The sequence below is a fragment of the Magnolia sinica genome, chromosome 14, assembly GCF_029962835.1.
Source record: "Magnolia sinica isolate HGM2019 chromosome 14, MsV1, whole genome shotgun sequence".
In the NCBI taxonomy this organism is placed as follows: Eukaryota; Viridiplantae; Streptophyta; class Magnoliopsida; order Magnoliales; family Magnoliaceae; genus Magnolia; species Magnolia sinica.
Genome location: NC_080586.1, coordinates 75,205,580 through 75,231,959, shown reverse-complemented (window position 1 = coordinate 75,231,959; position 26,380 = coordinate 75,205,580). Strand labels below are relative to the sequence as shown.

The following is a 26,380-nucleotide window of genomic DNA, read 5'->3' as shown; positions in this document are numbered from 1 at the left end:
TGCTCTTTCTTTTTTTATTTGGTTTTTACTCGGTCTTGAGGGGGAAAGATGAAGAACCCAAGCACCCATTTCATCTTCTTTTGTGCTTTCCTTTTCCTACTTACCTTTCATTCAGTCCCAACAACATCACATGAAGTTGGTAATGGATTTGAACAACATAAAATCTATTATCTTTATGCTTCTCTTTAATGTTTTACTAATCTATGGTTTTAATTATTTTTTTTTATTTTATGGTGTAGAGGATGAGAGGGAGTTTGATTATGTAAAAGGGAGTGGTAAGGGGCCTGAAAATTGGGGAGATATACATGAGGAATGGGCGATGTGTAAGAATGGAGATATGCAATCTCCAATCGATTTGTTGCATGAAAGAGTACAATTAGTGTCCCATTTAGGGAGATTAAGAAGGCGTTACAAGCCATCCAATGCAACGCTCAAGAATAGGGGACATGATATAATGGTAATATTAGAATGCATCAGCCTTTCCTTATGCAAAAATAAATCTTTGTTCTCCAAGCAACACCAAACCAGTTCTCTAAATCTCCAATACTGGGGAATAGTTATTTTCTTAGAAGTTCACTAAATAGGAAATGTATGACATTTTGATAGGTTAAAAGTTGTTACTTCTCGTGTAATTCTCTATTCTTGTTATTGATGGATGCAGATGGAATGGGTTAATGGGGCAGGATCAATTTACGTCAATGGAACTGAATATGTATTAAAACAGTGCCACTGGCACTCTCCTTCAGAACACACCATCAATGGCAAGAGGTATTGTGCTACCTGTCTTATGCATTTACACCTTATCATATATATATATATATAGACCTCATATTTATCTTCTTTAATTTTGTTCATGATGAATGGTTGTTGTAGCTATGATCTAGAGGTGCACATGGTTCATGAGAGCTCTAATGGACAAATAGCTGTGGTTGGAATCGTGTATAAAATTGGCCGACCGGACTCATTTCTCTCAGAGGTAACTAATTATATATATGCCTCTTTGAAGGTCCTAATTCCTAACCATGCTTTGCACCTCTCTCATGTGTATGTTTGTTATTTTTTCAGCTGATGGGATATATAAAATCTGTTGCGGATATGCATGAAATGGAGAGAAACGTGGGAGTGGTTAATCCAAAGCATTTAAAGATGGGAAGTAGGAAGTATTACAGATACATAGGATCTCTCACTACCCCTCCCTGTACACAAGGCGTAGTTTGGACAGTGGTTAAAAAGGTTTGTTCCTTAGAATATTTGTACAGTCGTGAGCTTAGTTAACTTTAAAATTTAAAAAAATTTAAAAAAAAAAAAAAAAAAAACCCTTTATACAGCGCCAAAATGACATTTGTGATGGTGAGCCTAACCATATAATATTAGAGTTTTGTAAAAATCAGAATGCATCACTAATCACGCAGGCTACACATATATCAATGCATTAAACCTAACAATACGGCGTGCTTGATAAGAGTATACGTGCATGGTTTATATAATTAGATTGGGATTATATATGCATGGTTTATATAATCAGAATGCCCGAGTGTCTCATTGCAACTAAAAGCACTATCACTTCGCATAGTGATCAAAGAGCACTGGAGTATTTCTCATGCAGACACGGGCACACACATATTTAATAGGAAAAATGCACTCTGAGGTGGGCACATGTACACACAATATATATATATATATATATATATATATATGGAAATGGTTCTATGCGGTCGAGCTCATGGGAACTTCCCATGAGGTCGAGTTGTGTGGGCCCCACCGTGATGCGTCTCGAACATCAACACCGTGCATTTGATGGGTACCCCTTTAAATTATGGGATATCTCAAAAATCAGCTGTATACGGAACTCAGGTGGCCCATACCATCTAAAATCATGTGAAGACATACCTAAAACATATAAAATCACTTGGTGGGGCTCACCCAAAATTTGCATGCATCTGAAACTTGGTCTGACCCCTCATCCAAGTGGGACACACATAATGGATGGGCTGGATTTGTGAACCACATCTCAGTGGACCCAACAAATGATTATGAATGTTTTAATGGGAGAGTAACCCCTCTCAACTTTTGTATGTGGTGTGGCCCACCAAAGTCATGGATTAACTTGTTTTTTTAAGATCGTGGCCCACCATGGGATGGTGCATCTGACTAATGGGGTAGATGTTCGACACACATCACGGTGGGACCCACTCAGCTCAACCTCATGGGAAGTTCCCATATGCTCGACCGCATGGAACCATTTCCCACATATATATACATATATGTGTGTGTGTGTGTGTGTGTGTGTGTGTGTGTGTGCGGCAAAAAATTTTCTAACAGGTTGAGCTTTGTGGGCCCACCGTGTTGTGTCCGTGAAATCAGCCATATCCGTAAGTCGGCCACAGCATTTGAAACCATGCGAAATTATGCCTAGACCATCTAAAAGCACTTGATGAGGCCAACATGAGTTTTGGAATAGCCTAAAATTTGGTGTAACACCTCATCCAAGTGGAACATACACAATGGATGGGATGGATGTCTGAACGACATCTCTATGGGCCCTATTAACAATTTTAAAAAAAAGAAGGTTTCAATGGGTGCACATCTGTTCTCAGCTGTTGTCTATGGTGTGGCCCACCTAAGTCATGAATTAGTCTGATTTTTAGGCCCATGATCCACCATGGAAGGTTGTATCTGATTGATCGTGTGGATATCTAACACATCACGGTGGGGCCATAGAGTTGAGTATTACATACAACCAAATCTATGTTGGACCCACCATCATGTGTCTCAAACATCCGCCCCTCCAAAAATGAGATGTCCCAAAATTAGTCAGATCTGAATCTTAGGTGAACACACCTTCTCTAACAGTATTAAATCATGCCTGAAACTATTAAAATCATGAGGTGGGTCACACCTGAGTTTTGGAATGGTATGATATTTTGTCATGGGCCAGATGGTATATAAACATTTGGGTGGACTCCCCCTCATACACCAACAAAGGGCGTATCCACTTACAATGTTTCCTGTGCTGCGGCACATCTAAGTTACAGATTTTGTTTTTTTTATGACAAGTGATGACAATTTGCATGTCTGCATCACTCAGTGGGCCACACAAAGGCCGATTCTGCCACAGCTTACAGTAGGGTTTACTCTATTGGCTCAAAACTCACACACATATATGGAAAGTTTTATTATTAGGTTTTCATACTCGGTACCATGATTTTCAGGTGAGGACTGTTTCCAGAGAGCAAGTGAGGTTACTAAGGATGGCGGTCAACGATGTAAGTTTGTACTGCTGTTACTGTACTTGCTAATATACATTGGCAAAACATGCACAAGAATTCTTGTATGGATGGTGGATGCATAGCTTGTGCAAACGACTACTTATTGGCTGCTAAGTGGGCAGAAATAAATCTAAATCTAACCTATTCAAATCAATTCCACATCCATGCTTAAATTCTTGGTTGTAGCATTGTTTTATTTAAATCATTTTTTTTAAAATAAGTAAACAGTGGAAATTGTCTCTCCTTACACATTGACTTGGAAATTCGAGCCCTATTTCCTATTTCCTTTCCAAGAACTAGCTACAATCTCCCTCGGGTCCTTACTCATGCCTCAGTGGTAACTCACAAGAGTTTCAACACAAGGTTATGGTTAAGTACCCGTTGTGGTGAATTCCTACTGTGGTGTATAGTGTGTGCACGATGTGTGTAGGGTGTGAGTGCGTGTGTTAAATTTTATTTTATTTTTTAAAGCTACAATCTCCCGAACAAACTGTAGTAGGGTATGCTAGAGGCTATGAGTTGGGCTGGTCTATCAAGTTTGGTTTTAGCATGATCAGGTTGTGTGCTCCCACCTTTATTTAAAATAAATAAATAAATAAAAACTCAAGCTTGTAACACAGCCCCACAGATTATTTTAGGCCTAGGTTTTGCAAAATTTTCTTCTAAGGCCTAAGCAAGCCTTAGAACAAGCCTTCTTAAGATGTGAATGGAGGAGCCTGAGTCTGAAATCAAAGGCTCAATCGTTAAACTGTCCATGTCCGAGTTGGACTTTTAGGCTGGTTAATATTCGGTTGGGCTAAGGCCTGACGCTGACTCGGCCCCAACCCAGAATTAACACACCTTATGAGGGTTACCTTGGTGGTTGGATTGAGATTTGTGGATTGTGATATATGGCCTATGCTGATGACTTTTAATTCATTGTTGTAGAATGCAGAGATGAACGCAAGACCAACGCAACCAATCAATGAAAGGGAAATTCACCTCTACACTCCAAGGCTTCGCTACATTGACGGCGTACATTATTGACTTCAATGGGGAAAAGATTTATGACTTAGAAATATTCTTTACCATCATAGGTTTAAACATTATATGTTCTTTTTTGTATTTCAATAATATAGATGGATTTTTATATCTCATTGTAAAAGCATTACAATGGTTTATGACTTGAATGGGGAAAAGTTTATGACTTAGAAATGTGGTTTACCATCATAGGTTTAGTCATCATATGTTCATTCTTGAATTTCAATAACAAACATGGATTTTTATACCTTATTGTAAACAGATTACATAGGTTTATGATTGCATACCTCATCAAATCTTATCATAAATAAATTCTAAGCTGAATCCAATGGATTTCATATTATCCTGAACAAGAATCAATGAATTCTAATAGACATATGCAACATAACCCACTTTCAGTAGCCTCAAAGAAGCCTCGTAAAGTGAGTCGAAGCCATCTAATATTATAATACATACACATACACATGTTTAAGGATTAATCATCTTTCATGCAATATCAAGTCATTGATCACATATATCATCATTTAGGCTAATGGGGTATAAACTATTGATTTCAGCTCAATCCTCAAATGTGAGTATCCAAATGTCCAATATCAGGATCTCATATCCATTGCAAAAGTGTATTATCATGTAGGATTATGGCAAAGCTGTAACCAACACCAAGTCGACTTCAAATGATAGAGGTCATCAATCCTTAACTTAAGTCAGTCCCCTTAAGTAAGATGATCATAGATTTCATAAAATGATGTCTACAGATGTTTTTTTAAGTATCTATGTCGGTCATGGCACAATAAGAATATTAAGATCCATAGATCACAACTCTCGTTGATCAATGACTATTGTTCAATCTCGAGTTCCCAAAAACCACATAAGAAACATTCCTCACAAACCCATGTCAATATAATAAGGTTAAGGTAACATTAGATATCAACTAAGGCATATAACATTGTCCCAAAGGACCATGGTTATCAAGCAACGACAGAGATCAGTCATATCACATTCACAAAACTATTGGGATTAAGCCGCACATTGATTTTTCAAAGCATAACTCCAATATTATAAATATAATTAATTTACCATCATTGGTTCAATGGGCATATGTTCCTTTTTTATATTTCAAATAATAAGGATAGCTTCTTTTCTTCTTTTTTCCTTGTAGAGGGTTCTAGGCATATGATAGGTGGTATGCCTTTCTTTTTCTTTTTTTAAATTTTTTTCTTCTTTTTTCCCTTTTTGTTACCCACCCAAATTTGTATTGACCGTATGTGAGATGGGGTTAGAGCAGACTACGACAATCATTGTAAAAGTACTACACTTTTTTTGTATGTTTTATGTGAGATGGGGTTGGAGCATACTACTACAATCATTTGCTAACATAAATAAAAAATTAATTTCCCTATTCTTGAAATAATTTTCTTTTTTGTCTTCCTTCCCCTAAGAATTTAATTAATACTATATTATTTGTTTTAATAATAAGATTTTTTTAGGTCATTGTTTAAGTTTTCTTTTTCAAAAAGGTGGATTGACGCAGGGATGAACGTGATGAGGATAACTACTCCGAATCCACGGAGCTTCTCTGGACTCCTCACAGAGACTTCTCGAATCCACGAGGAAAGAAAGCAGAAAATAGAAATAAATTCTAATAAATTCGAAATTGATTAATTGATGAATAAAAACGAGTTCACAACCCTTTAAATAGGGGTACCAAGCAATGGGAAAGAAATCAGAATCAAACTACAACTCAAACTCTTAGAATCCGCGACTTACTATAAATAGTAAACTTACTATTTATAGACGGTCGTGATGTCTACTAGTGCGCAAGGTTTTCGGCCAAAAATAGTAAGTGTCCTATTTGGCTTCACCAAACCGTTCTCCTAATTATTCTAAGCTCTTTTCACGTTGGGCGCAACTCCTAAAGCCCGACGGATGAAGAGTTACAATCAAACTAAAACTTACTATTTATAGTAAAAGCGAAATTAAAACGGGGAAACGACCATCGATCCAGGGGTTTTTCGCAATTCCGGGCTGCGCAACCCGGCATAGCTGGGTTGGTTGGCTTCAGTAGCTCGTTCTACCCCAAAATCATATATTTTACGTCAGATAACTCATTCCGGATTGCAAGACACGCCCGATTTAAGGTTCGATGGTCCGGATCACTTCTGTCGTCGACCGGGCCTTTTCTGATCCATCTTGGCCATGTAACTGTCCGCAACCTGCTCTACATCAGTCTCCTCCACTTCAAAAGAACTCGTCCTCGAGTTCTCGTCATGCTCTGGTTCATGATACTCGGTTAGGTCCATGACATTAAAAGTCCGTGAGATGGCCATGTCATCTGGGGGATCAACAACATAAGCGTTGTCATTGATCTTTCGGATGATTGGTACCGGTCCAATCTTCTTATTTTTCAACTTGTTGTACGTCCCGGTCGGAAATCTCTCTTTGCGCAAATGGACCATAACGCGGTCGCCTACCTCGAACACTTTTTGTCGCCGATGCTTGTCCGCTTGTTCCTTGTACTTCTCGTTCGAGGCATGTAACTTGGTCTGCACTTCTGCATGGATGCCCATGATCTTGTCTGCCATATGTTCTGCTGCAATGCTCGTGCACAGGTGCTTGGGTGAGAGGGACCAAGTCAAGTGTGTGGCGAGGCACTCGTCAGTAAATAATCTGGAACGGATTCTCCTGTCGAGCGGTTCACCATATTATTGAATGCAAACTCGCTTGAGACAAGGCCAAATCCCAGCTTCGGTTTTCTCCTGAAATACGGCGAAGGAGGTTTCCCAACGTGCGATTCACAACTTGAAACTGTCAGTCTGTGGGTGGTAAGCACTACTAAATTGAAGTCGTGTATCGAATCGATTCCATAAAGTCCGCCAAAAGTGGCTAATGAACTTCGTGTCACGATCAGAAGTAATGGTCTTGGGGACCCCGTGTAGCCGAACGACCTCCCTAAAAAATAAATTTGCCACGTGTGTTGCATCGAGGGTCTTCTTGCATGGGATAAAGTGCGCCATCTTTGAGAAACGATCTACCACCACGAACACCGAATCCATGCCGCGTTGTGTTCGTGGGAGACCAAGTACGAAGTCCATTGATAAATCCTCCCAAGGGCCGTTAGGCATAGGTAACAGGATGTAGAGGCCCGTATTCGAGATTGCCCCTTGGAGGTCGACAAACATGACAACGTTGTACGGCTTTTCCCACATCGCGTACTAAGCTGCGGCCAATAATACCGCTCTTCCACAGAGCTCGCGTCTTGTCTCGCCCGGTGTCCACCAAGGCCACCTCCATGTAGCTCTGAATAATCTGCTCCCTCGAGAGAACTTTGGGGGATGCACAATCGATTCCCTTTGAAGAGAAAATCGTCACGTATATGAAGGTCACCGGGTGACCTTCTTGACACTTCATCCAAGAATCTTTGAAGTCCTCATCCTCGGCATACGGATCCTTGAGACAGTCGAGGCCGACTACCTCGTTGCTCATTGTTACTAGTAGTGATGCACGACGGCTAAGTGCATCACCACCTTATTCTGCCGCTCGACTTGTGCTTGAGCGAATGTGAATTCTGTAAAACGCAACCCATCTAGCATGCACACGATTCACGTTAGTCGACTATTAATAAACTTTAATGCTTGATGGTCGTGTACAAAACAAACTCTCTTTGAATCGAGATAATGCCGCCAATGTCGCAGCCTCTGAACATGCGTACCACTCAAGCTCATAAGTCGACCACTTCTTTCGGGCTTGAGCTTCTCGCTGTAGAAGGCTACCGGCTGCCTTCCTGTGATAATACTCCTCCAATTCCGACATATGAAGCGTCACACTCAACCTCAAACAATTTGTCGAAATTAGGAAGCACCAAGACCGGTGTTGTAGACAAACGATGTTTGATCTCATGAAAGCTCTTATCAGCTTTATCGGTCCACTGGAACGGTCCTTTTTTCATGCAATCTGTTATAGGCGCGACTATAGTGCTAAAATCTCGCACAAATCGACGATAGAAAGTCGCCAACCCGTGAAAACTCCTCACCTCATGAATGTTTGTCGGGATCGGCCATTCCCTAATAGCTCGCACCTTTTCATCGTCTACACGAATGCCTGTGGACGTTACAACAAATCCTAGAAACAATAGGCTGTCAGTTAAAAAACTACACTTCTTCAAGTTGAGGTACAACTTGTTAAGTTGTAGGACCTGTAGCACCTGCCTGAGATGTTTCTTGTGTTCCGCCTCATCCTGACTATATATCAATATGTCATCAAAATATACTACCACAAATCGGCCAGTGAACGGTTTTAGAACTTGATTCATCAAACGCATAAAAGTACTTGGTGCGTTCGATAGGCCGAAGGGCATGACCACTCATACAACCCTTCCTTGGTCTTGAATGCCGTTTTCCACTCATCACCGGGTCGAATACGAATCTGATGGTACCCGCTCCTTAGATCTAGTTTAGAGAACACCTTGGCCCCTTCTAACATATCGAGCATGTCGTCCAACCGTGGTATTGGGAACCGATATTTGATGGTAATTTTGTTGATTGCTCGGCTGTCGACACACATGCGCCAGCTTCCATCTTTTTTTGGCGTTAATAATGCTGGTACGGCACATGGGCTCATGCTCTCTCTCAAGAGACCCTTACGGATCAATTCCTCCACTTGCCCCTGAAGTATCTCACACTCCTTCGGACTCATCCGATAATGAGGGCGATTAGGCAGGCTAGCCCCAGGGACGAGGTCTATGTGATGTTGGATGTCCCTCATGGGGGGCAATCCATCAGGTAAATCCTCAGGCCAGACTTCTTTGAATTCGTTTAGCAACAGTCTTAAACTTGGAGGGATGTTTGAGGGTTCCTCTTCCTCGCCCTTCACCACTACAGCGTATACCTCGCCGGTTTCCTTGGATTCTTCCATAAAATCCCGAATGGTCAAGAGGGAACTCCCCTCCACTTTAGAGGCTTCAGGGTGGTTCTCTGGTGCCATAGGGGCAAGGATTATTTTTCGACTATCCTTGACAAATACGTAAACATTATCTCGTCCCCGATGGGTCGCATCACGGTCCGACTGCCAAGGTCGACCGAGTAACATATGACAAGCTTCCATATCGACCACATCACAAAGTATTTGATCTTTATAATTTTTGCCAATTGAAAAGGAGATAGTGCATTGTTCAGTTACCTTGGTCTCATTCACCTTTTTTATCCAGCCAATTGAGTACGGGGAAGGATGTTTCATCGTTGGTAGCCGCAACTTGTCCACCATCACTCTTGAAACGATGTTCTCGCTACTACCACTGTCTATGATTACATCACAGACCTTTCCATTGACGGTGCACCGCGTTCGAAATATATTGTGTTGTTGTGGATGTAATTCCTTTCGTGGGGCATACAGCAATCGCCTCACAACTAGAAATTCGCCATGATCCTCGCCCGTCATTTCATCGCCACCTGCTATTTCTTCAGTGATTTGTTCATGTTCATCAAAGCGATGGTCTTCCTCTACGGCCTCATCTTCAGTGCCCCCTTCATTTATAGTCAAGTGTGCTGCGGGACGTTGAGGACAAGTGTTTGATAAGTGGCCTGGTTGGCCACAGCGGTAACAATTGTTCGACCTTGGCCGAGCATAAGGATTTGGAATCCTACTCGGACTCGCTGCTGTAGGTGCTGCACGTTGAGGTCTGGATGAGCCGCTCCCCGTATCACGGTTTGCGGTTGTAGGAAGTTGAGGTACTAGGTCTTTTCCTCGTGGCAGCACTGGATCCTGCGTGGAACCCGTCATGGGGGGTCGAGTTGAAGGATATGGACGAGCAGGAGCTCTTGCAAGTTGTGTTTCTGCCCTACCCGCCAATTGAATTGCTTCATCCACAGTCCCGACTGGGTACATCTGAACTCGGTCCTGAATTGTCGGTCGCAACCCACCTATAAATCGTGCCACCTTCTGTGACTCAGATTCTGACAGATTGTTTAGCCAGCCGTTGGAATTCTTCAGTATAATCTGTGACTGTTCGATTTCCTTGCCTGCAATTTTGATATTGCTGGAATAATATCTGCTCATAATCACTGGGGAGAAATCGAGATCGAAGAAGACGTCTCATCCGGGCCCATGATGAGATGGGCGCCTTGTTCTGGCGAGCTCGTGAGAGTTGTAATTGTTCCCACCATGCAGAAGCACCAGATTTTAATTTAAACGCTACCAATTTTACCTTTTTATGATCTGGCACGTCCATGTAATAAAAATATCTCTCTACTTCTGATAGCCAATCGAGAAAATCTTCTATACGTAATAAACCGTTAAAACTAGGAAGTTCAGCCTTACCTCGATAGTCTCTTTCAGCACGATCTAGACGATCACCTCCATGGATTGGTCGTCGCGCAAAACCCTCATTAAGGTCCTCGTCGCTAGAACTTGAATCATCTGGTGTAGCCCTACGGTTTGCCACTGGTAGTGCTCTACGAAAATCGGGGTTGTGTCGTACCGCGACCATGGGTGGTGGAGCCACCACGGGTGGTGGAGCACCGCCTAGGGCTCGGGGCGGAAGTAGCGCATCCGCAAGACGGTCGAGAGTTGCCTGCGACCCTTGCATGGTCAATCGACTCTCCGTGGAAAGCTTCCATTCTTTCCAGAAGATAACGAATCCCTGGATCACCGTCCACGGATTTTGATTCATACCTTCGTTGTTTGCCATCGGCACGAGGGAAATCGCTTGATACCAATTGACGCAGGATGAACGTGATGAGGATAACTACTCGAATCCACGGAGCTTCTCTGGACTCCTCACGAGACTTCTCGAATCCACGAGGAAAGAAAGCGAGAAAATAGAAATAAATTCTAATAAATTCGAAATTGATTAATTGATGAATAAAAACGAGTTCACAACCCTTTAAATAGGGGTACCAAGCAATGGGAAAGAAATCGAAATCAAACTATAACTCAAACTCCTAGAATCCGTGACTTACTATAAATAGTAAACTTACTATTTATAGACGGTCGTGATGTCTACTAGTGCGCAAGGTTTTCGGCCAAAAATAGTAAGTGTCCTATTTGGCTTCACCAAACCGTTCTCCTAATTATTCTAAGCTCTTTTCACGTTGGGCGCAACTCCTAAAGCCCGACGGATGAAGAGTTACAATCAAACTAAAACTTACTATTTATAGTAAAAGCGAAATTAAAACGGGGAAACGACCATCGATCCAGGGGTTTTTCGCAATTCCGGGCTGCGCAACCCGGCATAGCTGGGTTGGTTGGCTTCAGTAGCTCGTTCTACCCCAAAATCATATATTTTACGTCAGATAACTCATTCCGGATTGCAAGATACGCCCGATTTAAGGTTCGAAGGTCCGGATCACTTCTGTCGTCGACCGGGCCTTTTCTGATCCATCTTGGCCATGTAACTGTCCGTGACCTGCTCTACATCATGGATGCATGCCAGTTGTAATTTTGTTAAATTTGAAAGAAGTGCTATTCAAGATTTACTGCGTTCATTGGTCTATAGAATGACCTCTCAATTTCTCCCCATAAAAAGAAGCAATGGACCTAAAATTCATCAACACGGAATAAATGAAAATTGTGCTTTTAGAAAGGAAAACATAGGCAAATACTATTTGGAACCAGCATCTCCATGCCTTACATGTGCCCCATGTGCAATATCAGAGATATCAATTTGGGGAATACAAAAGTGAATTAGTTATAATTAAAATAAAATAAAATAAAATCTGTAAGCAGCACATGGATGTGGAAAAAAAAAATGATTTCAAGGTGGAGTACATTATATATATCGTGCATGTCCATGTAAACGATTTTCCTCACATACGTAACATGCCATGAAAATGCGAGAAGTTTGGACTAGAGTCATCAGATTTCTCAAGAAACACAATTTTAAAATAAATAAATAAATAAAGATTTCAAGGTGGATTTTTCAAATCTTAAAAGTCAAGACATCCATTTGATTTCTTGGAAATTAAGATACATGGGTTTTTACTACTCTTGCCTAGCGGTATTTTATGCGTACCTACACAAGATGTAGGTAGTATTTTAGATCATTTTGCATACTTCTATGATGGTCCACCACTACTTTAGAAATAGTAGCATCTCTTTAAATTTGTGTGTATATATATATAACAGACTTGCAACAATCCAGACCGTCATATCACTGACAAGCAACCAGCTGATTTTGCTCACTATTTTATTCTCACCATATATATTTTTATCAAATTAATTTGGTGGTTAGGATTTTTTGGACAGCATAATTTTAGTGGCATTCACCATCTACAATATGTGTTGGATGGTCCTGATGGACGCATTGAATGTGGAATGTAAGGAGAACGAGTCACCACCAATTTCTATGCGGTGGTTAACTATCACAGGAGGACTGCCATATCATTTTCTTCATCGCAATGGTGGGACTCGACCAAGAGTTCTTGTAAAAGGACGCGTCACCAACAACTTTTTTTGAAAATATAAAAAAGGTGGCCCACTGTCCTTTAAACTCTCAAGCTTCTTTGATGTTTTAATATTGTTAATATGAGATTAGGTGACCCACAGTTCACCTTAGGAATTAGAAAAGACTTTGAATGCGGATGATAAATTAAACTGACACGTGTTATGTGATACCTACCATTAATGTCACAGGAAAATAGAAAAATGAGGGCAGATCTTATGGAATCGGATTGCGTACTCAGTACGCTCTTATCGTACTGAGTAAACTCTGTTGGGCCCACCGTGAAAATAAGTGGTTTATCCACACCGTCCATACGTTTTTTCAGCTCATTTAAGGCGTTGAGCCCAAAGTTGAAGCATATGCAACTCTCATGTGGATCATACCACAGGAAACAGTGGGAATAATGATTTCCACCGTTGAAACCTTCCTAGGCCCTACAGTGATGTCTATTTGTCATCCAAGCTGTTAATAATATCACAAAGACATGGATGAATGAAAAAAACAAATATAAGATTAATACAAAAATTCTGTGACACTCAAGAATTATGCAACGGTATAAGTTCAATTCACACTGTTTCATGTGGTGTGGTGCATTTGACATTTGAATATCCTTCAATTTTGGATACATGTTATAAAATTATCTAATAAAATAGATGGACCGAGTGGATAAAATACATAGATCATGGTGAATTCCACAAAGTTTTACTCAGTACGCTTAGCGTACTGAGTTACTCAGTACGCAATCCGCTTCCAGATCTTATGACCTGTTTGGATTTATGAAAGGAAAGGACATTATTTTCCCATGAACCACCCTGTGACTTGTTTGGATACATGGAAAGGTAAGTACTTATAATTATTTTCCCATGAAATATACTTTCTATAGTTTGCTAAGCTTTTCTTTGTGAAAATTTGTTATTTTCATTTTTTATTTTTATTGAAAAATAAATAAATTTACTTTCCCACCTTATCCCTAAGAAATGAGAAAATGAATTTTTCAAAGATTCCAAATGTGTCACCGTCCATCACCTCACATGTGCAGCATGTTTTTTTTTTTTAATTAGAGAAAAGGAAACATCATTGATGGAGGGGGACAGTACAGGAACTCCTTAACATCCGGGCCTACCCAAGACACTAAAATTCCCTTGGGTCTACCTATCATATACCCAAGCAAGTGACGGCCAAGCTAAGGCCGACTAACCTATGACCCGACATTGTGTTGTATTTGGTTTTTAATAAAAATAAAATATAAAAAAAAAATTGTTTTTCAAAATGATTTGAAAGATAAAAAAAACTCTTTTTCTTTTTGTCCCACATTACTTTGGGAATAGAGAAGAAACGATAGTATAAGTGGGGTGTGGTGTACCTTACTAGTAGGGTAAACTTGAGGGAGCTTCTTTTTTTTTTTTTAGGAAAGATAATATATTTATTCCAAAAAAAGCTATCTTTACAGGAACTAGGCAGAAATTCGGGCTCCCACCCAAAAAGTAGGAGAGCCTATCATATGACTAGGCCTCTAACTAGCCCTCACACGAAATCTTAAAACTTCTTCTTAATGGCCCCCGGCCCAAATTTATCTAACAAAATCAACCTTCTAATCTCAATCTGGAGATCAGACATGATAAAATAAACTAAGTTCCCTTGAGAACTGCTGCCTAAACGAGCCAATCCATCAGCCGGGCCATTTTCCTCCCTTGGAATATGACGAATGGAGAACGAGCCACTATTTTTAAGTGTTTCAATCCTCTTTAACCAATGATTCCAAACTCAACTCAGATGCGAGCCTCTATTCACGAGATCGATCACAAATCTCGAATCTAACTCCACCTCCACCTTGGAGAGCCCCAAACTTAAACACATAAAGAGCCCATTCCAAACTGTGCGCAATTCCGCTCTAATACTAGATCCAACTCCAAACCCCACTGAGGACACAAAAATAAGGTTCACATTTGAGTTCCCGCAAATTCCACCACCACCCGATGGGCCCAGGTTGCCTTGCGCCGACCCATCTAAGTTCAACTTGATCCAACTGGCCTACAGCTTAATCACCTGACCACCTCATACCCTGCTCTAGGCTTGTGTGCTCCAAAGCATAGGCACAGACGAGAGCATGGGCAGTGAGGTAGTATGGTTGTAGTGGCGCTAGTTGGCACACTTTGCACTTCACACATACATGCACGTCATATCACAAGAATGATCACTCCCTCTCAAGCTCAGGCAAACTATCACGAGAGCCTTATATATAATAATGGTTTTTTTTTTATTGTTGCGGAGATGACCATTGTGCATGAAACAGTCCTGCAATGGTCATAACCATATAAAAACTGTTGTATTAAATAGTAAGCATGCAATGGTTATGACCATGCAACAATAAACAATCAAAATGGTCATAAACGGTTAGTTTTCCAATGATTATATTATTTATAACCTGAGCCGTAACCCCCAACCCCATGTGCCTATATAAGCAAGGCTTGTCGGGATCATTTCATCAGTAGTAGAAGCAAACATTTCTCCTCTTCTCTCTAGCTCTAAACGCATCTCCTCGATGACTCAACTCACGATTCAATGAGTCAACTTCAGCGGGTAATGATGCTAATATCTCCATGGTCGGTCATCATTGACGAAGAATTTTGAGATGAAAGGCCTAGGGAACTTCAATACTTCATTGTGATTGGAAATCTTCAAATCTCAACATAAGTATACTTTGGCCTCATGAAGCTTACTAGAATCCTTGAGTCTCCATTGGTTGGATACTAATTGAAGTCGATCACCGGTTGTTTACCATTCATAGTGATCCTTTTAATGATCGTCAATGTATCAACATTTACTGGGCGCAAGTTACTTTATTTGTCCATCACTCGATCTGACATTACCTATACTGTGAGTGTGCTCAAACAACTTTTAAAGATTCCCTACTCACATTATCTTAAAGTTGTGTTTCACATCCTTAGTAACATTAAATTTGCACCTAGAAAGAGCATTCTTTATACTAATTATGGTCGTTCTTAGTAACATCAAGCCACAGGTTGGTTGGGCCAAGATGAATATTGATGGGTCGTCGAGAGGCAACCCGGGCCCATCTGATGGTGGTGGGATTTGTAGGAACTCAGGTGGGAACCTCATCTTTGCTTTCTCGGTGGGATTCGGGGTTGGTTCCAGCAACAGAGCGGAATTACGCTTTGTATGGAATGGCCTCTTCATGTGTAGGAGTCTGGGGTTCTCTAGGGTTGAGGTGGAATCTGATTCGAGATTTGTGGTTGATCTCATGAATAGAGGCTCGCATCCGAGTTGGGTTTGGAATCATTGGCTTAAGAGGATTGAAGATCTCAAAAACAGTGGTTCTTTTTCCTTTTATCATATTGCTAGGGAGGGAAATGGCCAAGCAGATGGCTTAGCTCGGTTAGGTAGCGGCTCTCAAGGTAACTCGGCTTATTTTGTCATGTTCAATCCCCCTAGTGAAATCATAGGGTTAATTTTGTTAGATAAAACAGGGTTAGGGGCTATTAGGGAGAAACCGTAAGGGTTGGTTAGTGGGCTAGTTTGTTGCCTAGTCATATGATAGGCTCCCCTGTTTTTTAGGTGGGAGTCCGAAAGTCTGTCTAGTTCTTGTAAAGTTTTTTTTTCAAATGAATATAGTATCATTTTGAGGAAAAAAAAATGGTCATCTTGACATTCATGTATATTGTGATGTGGAATGTGTTAACTCCCTCTGGGGATCACCGCCCTACCAATGGCTTCTACACATTTGTTGGTGGAAATCTCATTTCTTAGAGAAGTAAGAAATAGTCCATTGTTGCTTGTTCTTCCCCAAAGGCTGAGGAGTGGTCCATAGGTTACAACACTAACGAAAATCTCTAGCTTGGCATGCCTTTTTTTTTTTTTTTTTTAGGGAAGGTGGACTATAGCTTCTTTTTTTAATCTTAGCACTGTCGAATAGCCTTATTCCATTATATTGTGATAACTAAGCCACTATACACTTGCCTCAAGGCGTATTTTGCGTTAATGCAATGAGGCAGGGATGGACGTGATGAGGTCGAGCAAGGTCTTCCTCAATGATAAGTACTTCAAATCCACAGAGTTTCTCTTAACTCCTCACAGAGATTCCTCGAATCCACAAGGGAACGAAATAAATTCTAATAAAAATTGAAAATCATTTGATTGATCATAAAAATGAATTTAGAATATTTTAAATAGTGATACCAAACCTAGGAAGAAGTTTTAGAATCAAACTCCAACTCAAACTCTCTAAAATCGTGACTTACTATATAGACGGTGATGATTTCTACTAGACTTCAAGGTTTTCGGCCAAAAAAAGTAAGTGTCCAATTTGGCCTAACCACGTTATTTCCTTAATTTTTCTAAGCCATTTTCATGTTGGGCACAACTCCTAAATCTCAATAGATCAAAAGTTATGATCGAAGTAAAACTTACCATAAATAGTAAAAACAAAAATAAAATGGATTTTCAACGGTTGATATGAAATCTCACAAATTTGGTGTGGGCAACTCAGCATGACGGGGTTGGTTGGCTAAAGTAACTTCTACTGCCCAAAATCACATATGATATGTCGAATAACTCATTCAGGTTTGCGAGATATACATGTTTTAAGGTTCTAATGGTCTATATCACTTCTGCCTCCAATCGGGCCTCATCTAGTCCATCTTAGCTATGAAATTGTCTGCAACCCAGTCCATGTAACGCAATAAATATGTTGAACTGAACAACCACATTGTTTGGTGAAAAGTTGGTATCTTGTGTTATCTCTACTCACCTAATTTTTAAAGATCAATTGGCAGATATCTTCGCTAAAGATTACTTCTCATCTAATCAATCTTTTATTGTTTCCAAGATAGCCATGATTGACACTTATAGTTTAGTTGAGTGAGAATATTAGTATGTTAGTAAATATTTTTCAATAGTCTACTTATATTATTATACATAACTTTTATTATTTTATAAATATAAAAGGGAGTGACAGCTCAATTACTTTAACATCTTCGGTTGTAATGGCCGATGTGGATCGATGGTCTGTCCCTGACCACACGCTGATATAAAGTTATTATGACGTCACTAGGCGGCCACGGTCAAGGTTAGAAAACATAAAATATGAAAGAGTATGAACAATTAGACTGTGGCAGCTCTTATACGGTGGGCCGGCAAAGATCAACCGAAAGAATGTTGAAAACAAAGTAAAACATATCAACCCCAGAGTTGAAAATTAATGGAGGAGAGTTCTTTTTCATCCAGGAACGTACCAATTTTGATTCGTCAGCTGTCCATATTGATTTGGGTTTTATGATTGAAGAATTCAGACCATCAATCTTGTTGGCCTTTATGTGGATAGTACTCCTAGCCATCAGATCTGACCATTGAAGCTAGGTTGCAATTGTCCGTTTCAAGTTCAACAGCCGAAAGAAAAGGATTGGAGGTTTGAAAGTCAGTTTTCTTTTTTTAAACAATGGCCATCTAAAGTAGATCCACAAGATGGATGGTCCAGATGCACTACACCTACAACGATGTGTACAGAGGACCAACAACGAACTACGACGATATTTACACTTGAGGTTTTCTATAACACATCCCAACCCACTACAGAACAATGCGCCGCAAATTTGAATACGCATGGGTCATCTTCTAAAGATCCAACCGTTCATATGAAGCAGGGCATAACCTTTGAATTTGGATCATCCTTAGATTATCCAAACCGTTCATATGATGAGTCTCATTTTGTACGGTAGGTAGACAACAAATAAAAGCTATTAATTGGATTATTTCAATCCTTTGATAATCTGGTTATGTTGCGTTTTTGAAGATGGACAGTCAGCATATGCATGGTAAAATATTAATTGAATATCAAAGTTTTTCTAGCATCTCCTCCAACGGATCGCTATCAGATAAACGGTTTGGATTATTTTTTTTGAAAAAAAAAAGTCCCAGATTCAACTGTTAGAATCCTCTGTATACGATTCCACTATGTGGGGATGTATTCTATAGAAAACCTGTTTATACCGTCGCGGTCTATTCAACGAGAATTCGTCATGTTCTGCGTATGCAGTTGTTTCTACATCATCCGGCAGAAAGGAAGCGAATGCGGTGGCGAGTTTGAATTGCGCCAGGTGTTTCGTTCAAAATGTCCATGCAAAGCACGTTTGAAAGGGGAGCCGATTAGGTACGGCCATTACCGTGGGGCCACCTTGTTGTATTTATTCTATATCTACACCGTTCATCTATTCTTATATATCATTTTATAGTATGAGCCCGAAATGAAGCAGAGCCAATTCTCAAGTGGACCATATCATAGGAAACATTGATGACATTATCAACAATTTGGATGAAAAATAAACATTAGGGAATCATTATGATGGGCCCTACGACATTTTTAATGGTATGGCTTTCAATCCCCACAGTTTTCTATTAGTATGATCCACTTGAGATTTGAATCTCCTTTATTTTTTGGCTCATGCATGCCTTAAAATGATATGATATGAAAAAATAGATGGATGGCATGGATATAGAATAAATATATTAAAGTGGGCCCACAGTAAGTGGGATAACCCGAAAAAACAAAATCCTAGCCTGATACAAAACTCCGATTGCCCTATGAATGTTTCAAAAGTAGTTGTTCCATCCTCATTGTTTTCTCCTGTGTGGCCGACTCGAGTCTTAGATCGGCTCTCATGTCCTAATGTAAGCTGGAAAATAAATGGACGGGGTGGATTTCTCACAAGCATCTTGGTAGGCCCCACCTAACTTCAAGCATGTGAACTTCCTTAGACCCTTGTCCTGGCTTTCTTTTCAGAGCAGATTAGGTGCAGCCTCAACCATGGCGCACACCTTACTGTATCTATTATATATCCCCATTGTTGTTCTGTTTTTTCATACCATTGTAGGGCATGTGCCCAAAAATAAATCTGATCAAAATCCCATGTTGAGCATTTTATAAGAAATAGAGTTGATTGGACGCTCGGCCATTAAAAATTTCTTCGGACCCACCTAGTTTTCATGTAGTGTTTATTTTCCCATGAACTTATTAATCAAGTCACACAAACCTAGATAAAGGAAAAAACACAAATATTAGCTTCATCTAAAACTTTTGTATCCGAAATAAGTTTTTATTGGTCCTTCATCCAAGTTTGTGTAACCTTATAAGCAGGTTAGATGGCAAATAAACATCATGAAAGCATTACACTGGGCCCCACATTCAATTACCAATGTTTCCTATAGAATGGTCCACCTGAGATTTCGATCTTCTTCATTTGTGGGACCTACCCTAAAATGATCTAGCAAAATCAAAGGTCCACGTCGATATAAAATACATACATCAAGGTCGGCGCCACGTATAAGGGCATACCGTCTTAGGTGAGGGGGCTGCACCTAATCCGCTCCCCTTCTTTCAAACAAGACATACGTACGTGTAGTAGGCTAGAGTACTTGCAGTAATAGTCGTCACTACAATAACTAGTTAGAGTCATTTGTTTGACGGGCGCCCAATTTAAAATTACACATGGTTGAATTGTCCCGACCATTCACACGTGTGACTTGAAAATCAACAACCATAGCCAGATATTCTTGTGAAATTTCAACATCTGTGTTCTATATAAGCTATCATTTCCCTCCCATGTTTCCAAGCAAACAGAAATAGAAAAAGAAAAGAAGAAAAGCCCACTTGCTCTTTCTTTTTTATTTTGGTTTTTGTTGAGTTTTGAAAGAGAAATATGAAGAACTCAAGCACCCATTTCTTCTTCTTTTGTGCTTTCCTTTTCCTACTTATCTTTCATTCAATCCCAACAACATCCCAAGAAGTTGGTAATTGATTTTCAGAACAACATAAAAGCTACTGTCTTTATGTTTCTCTCTTTCATGTTTCACTAATCTATGGTTTTAATGATCTCTTTTTTTTCATTTTACGGTGCAGAGGATGAGAAGGAATTTGATTATGTGAAAGGGAGTGGTAAAGGGCCTGAAAATTGGGGAGATATACATGAGGAATGGGCAATGTGTAAGAATGGAGATATGCAGTCTCCAATCGATTTGTTGCATGAAAGAGTTCAAGTAGTGTCCCATTTAGGGAGATTAAAAAGGCATTACAAGCCATCCAATGCAACGCTCAAGAATAGAGGACATGATATAATGGTAATGTTAAAATAGAATTCTGTAGCACTTTGTTTTGTAGTTCCTACTGCCTTTTTTTATAGAATCGAGCTCAATGGCATGTATTGCTACAAGGGAGAAGGTCAGATGGTCAGCCAGGCTCTCATAATCATACTAAATAAATTAATGTCGATGTTCAACTATAATTACCAATGAACAAATCATCCTTTCAAGAATTTGTCAATTGTGGCCCATGTTATAGTTCCCAGAACTTGGACCGTTCTGATCATCAGATCATCTCTAAGTGTGGCCTTAATGGGACTATATCTTCTAGCGCAAAATTAACTCTTTTCTTCTTCATGCAAGACCAAAACAGTTCTCTATAATCTCTCATATTGAGGAATACTTGCTTTTCTTGAAGTTGATTAAATAGGGAATGTATGATATTTTGATATGTTAAAAGATGTTATTTCTCGTTCAATTCTCAATTCTTGTTATTGCTGGATGCAGTTGAAATGGGTTAATGGGGCGGGATCAATTTATGTGAATGGAACTGAATATGTACTACAACAGTGTCACTGGCACTCACCTTCAGAGCACACCATCAATGGGAAGAGGTATGGTGCTACGATCTTATGCAGATACAGACACCTTATTTGTGATAAATGCACTAAACATTTCTCTTCCAATTCCACTTTACACATTTCTCATCTAATTTATGACGAGTGGTTATTTTAGCTACGCCCTTGAGGTGCATATGGTTCACGAGAGCTCTGACAAACAGACGGCCGTGGTTGGGATCATGTACAAAATTGGCCGACCTGACACATTTCTCTCAGAGGTATGTTATATATATGCCTCTTCCAAGGTCCTCATTCCTCAATATGCTTTGCACCTCTCTCTCTCTCTCTCTCTCTCTCTCTCTCTCTCTCTCTCTCTCTCTCTCTCTCTCTCTCTCTCTCTCTCTCTCTCTCTCTGACATGTATGTTTGTTACTTTCTCAGTTGATGGAGCATATAAGATCTATTGCGGATGCTCATGAAATGGAGAGAAATGTGGGAGTGGTTGATCCAAGGCACTTAAAGATGGGAAGTAGGAAGTATTATAGATACATGGGATCTCTCACTGTCCCTCCTTGCACGCAAGGTGTAATGTGGACAATGGTTAAAAAGGTGTGTTCCTTAGACCATCTCTGCGGTCCTGAGATTAGCTAACTTCACATTGGACCATTTAAACAACTTTTTACAAAGATTAGGCTGCTCCACGAGTTGGGCAGGCAACACATATACTAAGGAATCCGGATCTTCTGCTTATCACAAGCAGAAAATTCTTGCTTTCGACATTATCCAGACTGCTGCATTAAACCTATACGAAAAAGCAAAAGGTTACCCATGCAGCCTGCTTGCTAAAGAGGATGTGCCTGATTTTTCCACAATATCACATGCACAGTGAAATAGACCACATGGATGGCTGGGATTTCTATATGAAGGTTCATGTGGTTAGGATGAAAGAAGGCCTACAAACCTACCTACCTCCCCCCTATCTCTCTAAGGTTTAAGTGGATATGATGAAAAGAGGCCTGCAAACCTTTCTCTCTCTAGGTTCATGTGGTTAGGATGAAAAGAGGCTGCTTTTTTCAGCTAGCCAGCAAGCACTTGGGCGGAGTAAAGTCAAGCCTACCTTTCTCTCTCTCTTTTTTTTTTTTTTTTTGAACAAAAGAAAGTACAAACCAGCCATTTTATAGCGCAAATTGTCTACAGAACCGCAAGATTCAAAAGCAGAAGCGGGACCTGAAACAGAAGATTCAAAACCAGCCATTTTTTTTATTTTTTTTTTTATGAACAAAAGAAAGTACAAACCAGCCATTTTATAGAGCAAACCTTTCTCTCTCTAGGTTCATGTGGTTAGGATGAAAAGATGCCTGCAAACCTCTCTCTCCATCTATTTTTTAATGTTTACGGTGGAAGAAGTGAGAATTATCGTTTTTCCCTTTTCTTTATTTTATTTTCCTCACAGTCCTCAGCTCTATTATTCGCTGATTTTATTTATTTATTTACCACAAACTTCCTCACAAGTTATGATTTTACCAAATAATGATTTTAGGAAAGTGCTTTTTGAACGATAAAATTACTGTAATATTCACTGTGCACTTTTTTTCTTTAGAAAGTAATAAAGCGGAGAATTATAGAGCCCATATGATATTTTTATTATAGCCAATATCTAATGATGTAATCTGCCATGATGTTTGGAAGAACAAAAAAATGTTCAATTTAAATATAAGGTGAGCCACCCCATAAAAAATAATATAAACCATTTGAAAACATTAAAATACATGTGCAGCCCATTTGATGATTCAGTCTCAAAGATTTTTTATCCATGTGATATTTTATTGTATACTTATGTCTATGGTCCAAATTTTTTGACTTCATTGCTTTCAAAATAAAATTTATATATATATATATATATATATATATATATATTGGAATCCTTTGATAAATTTGGAAATTACGGGAATTTTCTTCTAAGAATCCACTTTTCCTTTACCAAAAAAATATAAATTATTCTTTTCCGGAGATTATTTTTCTTGATACAAAAACTGAAACATATTTTACAATTATTTCTTGATTTTTTAGTGTGATTGTGTTTCTCCTGCTGACGAAAAATACAAACGAAGGAAATATATTTTTACACCAGATATTTTCTGAATTTTTTTCATGAAAAAATTGAAACAAAGGAGAAGCATTGTTTTTGTTGATGAAAATTTGAAAAAAAGCAAAAGCATGTTAAAACTGTTTTTTATTTTTCAAATTTTGGTTAACAGAAACTATTACTTTAAATGGAAACAAATTCTTTAAACGCTTTGTTTTTCTATCCTGTAGGGATTTTTAAGGAAAAATTACTCCCTACTTTGGATTTTATCAAATAATGCCTCCGTACAATTGGAAATTACCTAACAGTGATTTTGAAAGTGTGAAATTACCAAAATACATAAGGCCTAATGTGTGCTGACACATCTGATGATCGAGGTGGATTTCACATACACATCACAGTGAGGCTCACCTTGATGTATGTTAAACATTTGAGCCAGGCATCACAGACGTGAAAAAAAGAATTGAGATTTCTCAAAACTAGTCATATCTAAAGTTAAATGAACCGTGCCAACTGAAACAGTGTCAAATCATGCCTAAAACCACTTAAATTGTGCAAGGGTACACTTAAGTTATGGAATTTTATTATAATATATCTGCCCCTTCATCATAAGTTACGGGTAGGTCATGGATATGGTTGATATTTATGCTTGAGGCTCTTATAATGATAAATTGGATTTCTACAACACATTATGATGGTGGGGCTATGGAGGTCGACTGAAACATAACTTACAGCAGAGTTGATTGTTTTAGATCAAAACTCACATACACAGACGCATATGAGATCGTTTTTATTATTATTATTATAAGGTTTTCACCCAAGTACCATGACTTTCAGGTGAGAACTGTTTCAAGAGAGCAAGTGAGATTACTAAAGATGGCAGTTGACGATGTGAGTTTCTTCTACTGTTACCCTACTTCCTAACATGTATTGGCAAACATGCACAAGAATTTTTGCATGGATGGTGGATGCATAGCTTATGCAAATGACTACTGATTGGTTGTTGCAGTAGGCAGAAATAAATCCAATATATTCAAGTCAATTCCAATATCCATGCTTAAATTCTTTGTCACAAACTCATTTAATTCTTGATTGTAGTATCAACGTATTTAAATCATAATTTTAAAAAATAAACCAATGGCCAAAATTATTTCTTCTCATACATTGACTTGAAAATTTGAGCCATGTCTCTGATTTTCTTTCCAAGAACTAGATGACCTTAGTAGGATTTGTGGGAGGCTACGAGTTGGACTGGTCTGCTGAGTTTCATTGGCCAAGCTCAAGCTTGTAACACATTCTCCTAAATTAGCCCAGGCTTAAGTTTTGCAACATTTTCTTTCAAGGCTCAATTAAGCCTAAGGGCTGATACTGACTCCGCCCTGACCCAGAAATAACACACCTTAGTAGATTACCTATGCAGTTGGATTCAGATTCAAGGATTGCATGGCTTAGGCTAATGACTTTTACCATTCCTTATTGCAGAATGCAGAGATGAATGCAAGACCAACACTCCCAATCAACGAAAGGGAAATTCACCTTTACACTCCAAGGCTTCGCTAGATTGATGGCGCCCATTCTTAATTTTATTAGGGAATTTTTATTTATTTAGAAATGCAGGTTTAAACACCATATGTTAAAAAAACAATAAAAAATCATTGTAAATGGATTACTCTTCTTTTTTTTTTGGTAAGATGAGGTTAGGGCAGATGGCTGCAATCATGTGCGAATAAAAGTTCAAATTTATTATTCCTATTTTTTTGTATAATTTTTCTTCTTTTTTCTTCTTATCACCAAGATTTTAATTAATACATAAGATCAGATGAGTTCATGGTACTGTTACCTGATAATTATCATTTGGCTCATATTTTTAGATGAAAAATATCTTATGGTTATATTCATTATAGTCATGGCAAAAGGATTAGATGACTAAGAGTATTTAGCTGCCTATTTCGTTATTTCCTTATTTAGAAGCCGAATCGGTGATGTGCCACACACCATCATATTCAGTGGTGTGTTTACGTCACTAAGTTGTGTGGACCCACCATAATGATGGGTTTTTGCCCCAAGTTCGACTGGTCGTGAGCCTCACTCGACTAGTCGAGGGCTGGTGCACGACTAGTCGAGTGGGACTCAACTCAAAGTCTAGCGATGAATTGAAGTATTTTCTCCGAGGTGCTCGACCAGTCAAGGGAAGTGCTCGACTAGTCGAGCTTATGCAAATTTGAGTCCGGATTTTGTGCGGACTGTGAAAATCTGAGGTCTTTCGCAACAGGATGCGGAAGGGAGTTTCCTAAACTATAAATAGGGGTGCTTAGGGTCTTTCTAGGTAATACAAGAGGGTTTCTTAAAGCTTTGCAAGGGTTTGCTAAAGGGTTTAGGGCTATCAAAGGTGTGTGTGTGTGTGTGAGAGAGAGAGAGAGAGAAAGAGAGAGAGGAAGCTTGTGGAAGGGAGGTTATGCTCATGGAGGTGATCCACTGTGCAATCAACATCTCAGCGCTTTTACGTCCTCGTAATCGGTAAGATCTCTCCGTTTTTCTTTGTTCTCTTACTATTTATCCGCTCCTGCGTGAGTGATGTATGTTTGATTATAGCAAGGTGTGCTTGTGATCAGTTGTAACATTGATAGTGGATTGTTGATTTGAACGAGGTCCCGTGGTTTTTACCTCTTTGAGGGTTTTTCACGTAAAAATCTCGTGTGGTGTGGTTTATGCTTTGATTTATTTCATTGCTTTATTATCCTATAATTCTGGTTTGTTCTGGGAGGCTAGATCCTAAGGTTTTGTGCAAGGCCCCCAGCACATAATATATGTGTTAACACTGTGTATCCATTTTGTGAGATCATTTTAGGGCATGGGCCTAAAATGAGGCTCTCAACTAGACTACATAAAAATCAGTGGGGATAATGATACCCACATTTAAA

At 39.3% G+C, this 26,380-nt stretch overlaps 1 protein-coding gene across 3 annotated transcripts; it reads left to right on the top strand.

The window, feature by feature from the left end:
* Positions 1-25,432, top strand: LOC131226234 (alpha carbonic anhydrase 7-like). Of its 3 annotated transcripts, none has more exons than XM_058222016.1 (7): positions 1-139; positions 240-457; positions 662-768; positions 874-976; positions 1,066-1,233; positions 3,213-3,266; positions 24,942-25,427. In XM_058222016.1, the coding sequence occupies exons 1-7, from the start codon at positions 49-51 to the stop codon at positions 25,017-25,019; spliced, it is 819 nt and encodes a 272-aa protein (XP_058077999.1). In that variant the 5' UTR covers positions 1-48; the 3' UTR covers positions 25,020-25,427. The 3 variants fall into 3 exon arrangements, with proteins under 3 accessions (XP_058077999.1, XP_058077997.1, XP_058077998.1); XM_058222014.1 differs by lacking the exon at positions 24,942-25,427 and adding an exon at positions 4,197-4,438; XM_058222015.1 differs by lacking the exons at positions 1-139; positions 240-457; positions 662-768; ... (1 more) ...; positions 1,066-1,233; positions 3,213-3,266 and adding exons at positions 20,366-20,526; positions 20,636-20,853; positions 21,322-21,428; ... (1 more) ...; positions 21,815-21,982; positions 24,297-24,350 and having other exon boundaries at positions 24,942-25,432.
* The last annotated feature ends 948 nt before the right edge of the window (positions 25,433-26,380 follow it).

Excerpts from the sequence above, each read along its gene's own strand:
- LOC131226234 (XM_058222014.1), top strand. The coding sequence starts at position 49 with ATGAAGAACCCAAGCACCCATTTCATCTTCTTTTGTGCTTTCCTTTTC. Across the intron at positions 140-239 it reads AACAACATCACATGAAGTTG|AGGATGAGAGGGAGTTTGAT; the intron begins GTAATGGATTTG and ends TTTATGGTGTAG. Across the intron at positions 769-873 it reads CACACCATCAATGGCAAGAG|CTATGATCTAGAGGTGCACA; the intron begins GTATTGTGCTAC and ends TGGTTGTTGTAG.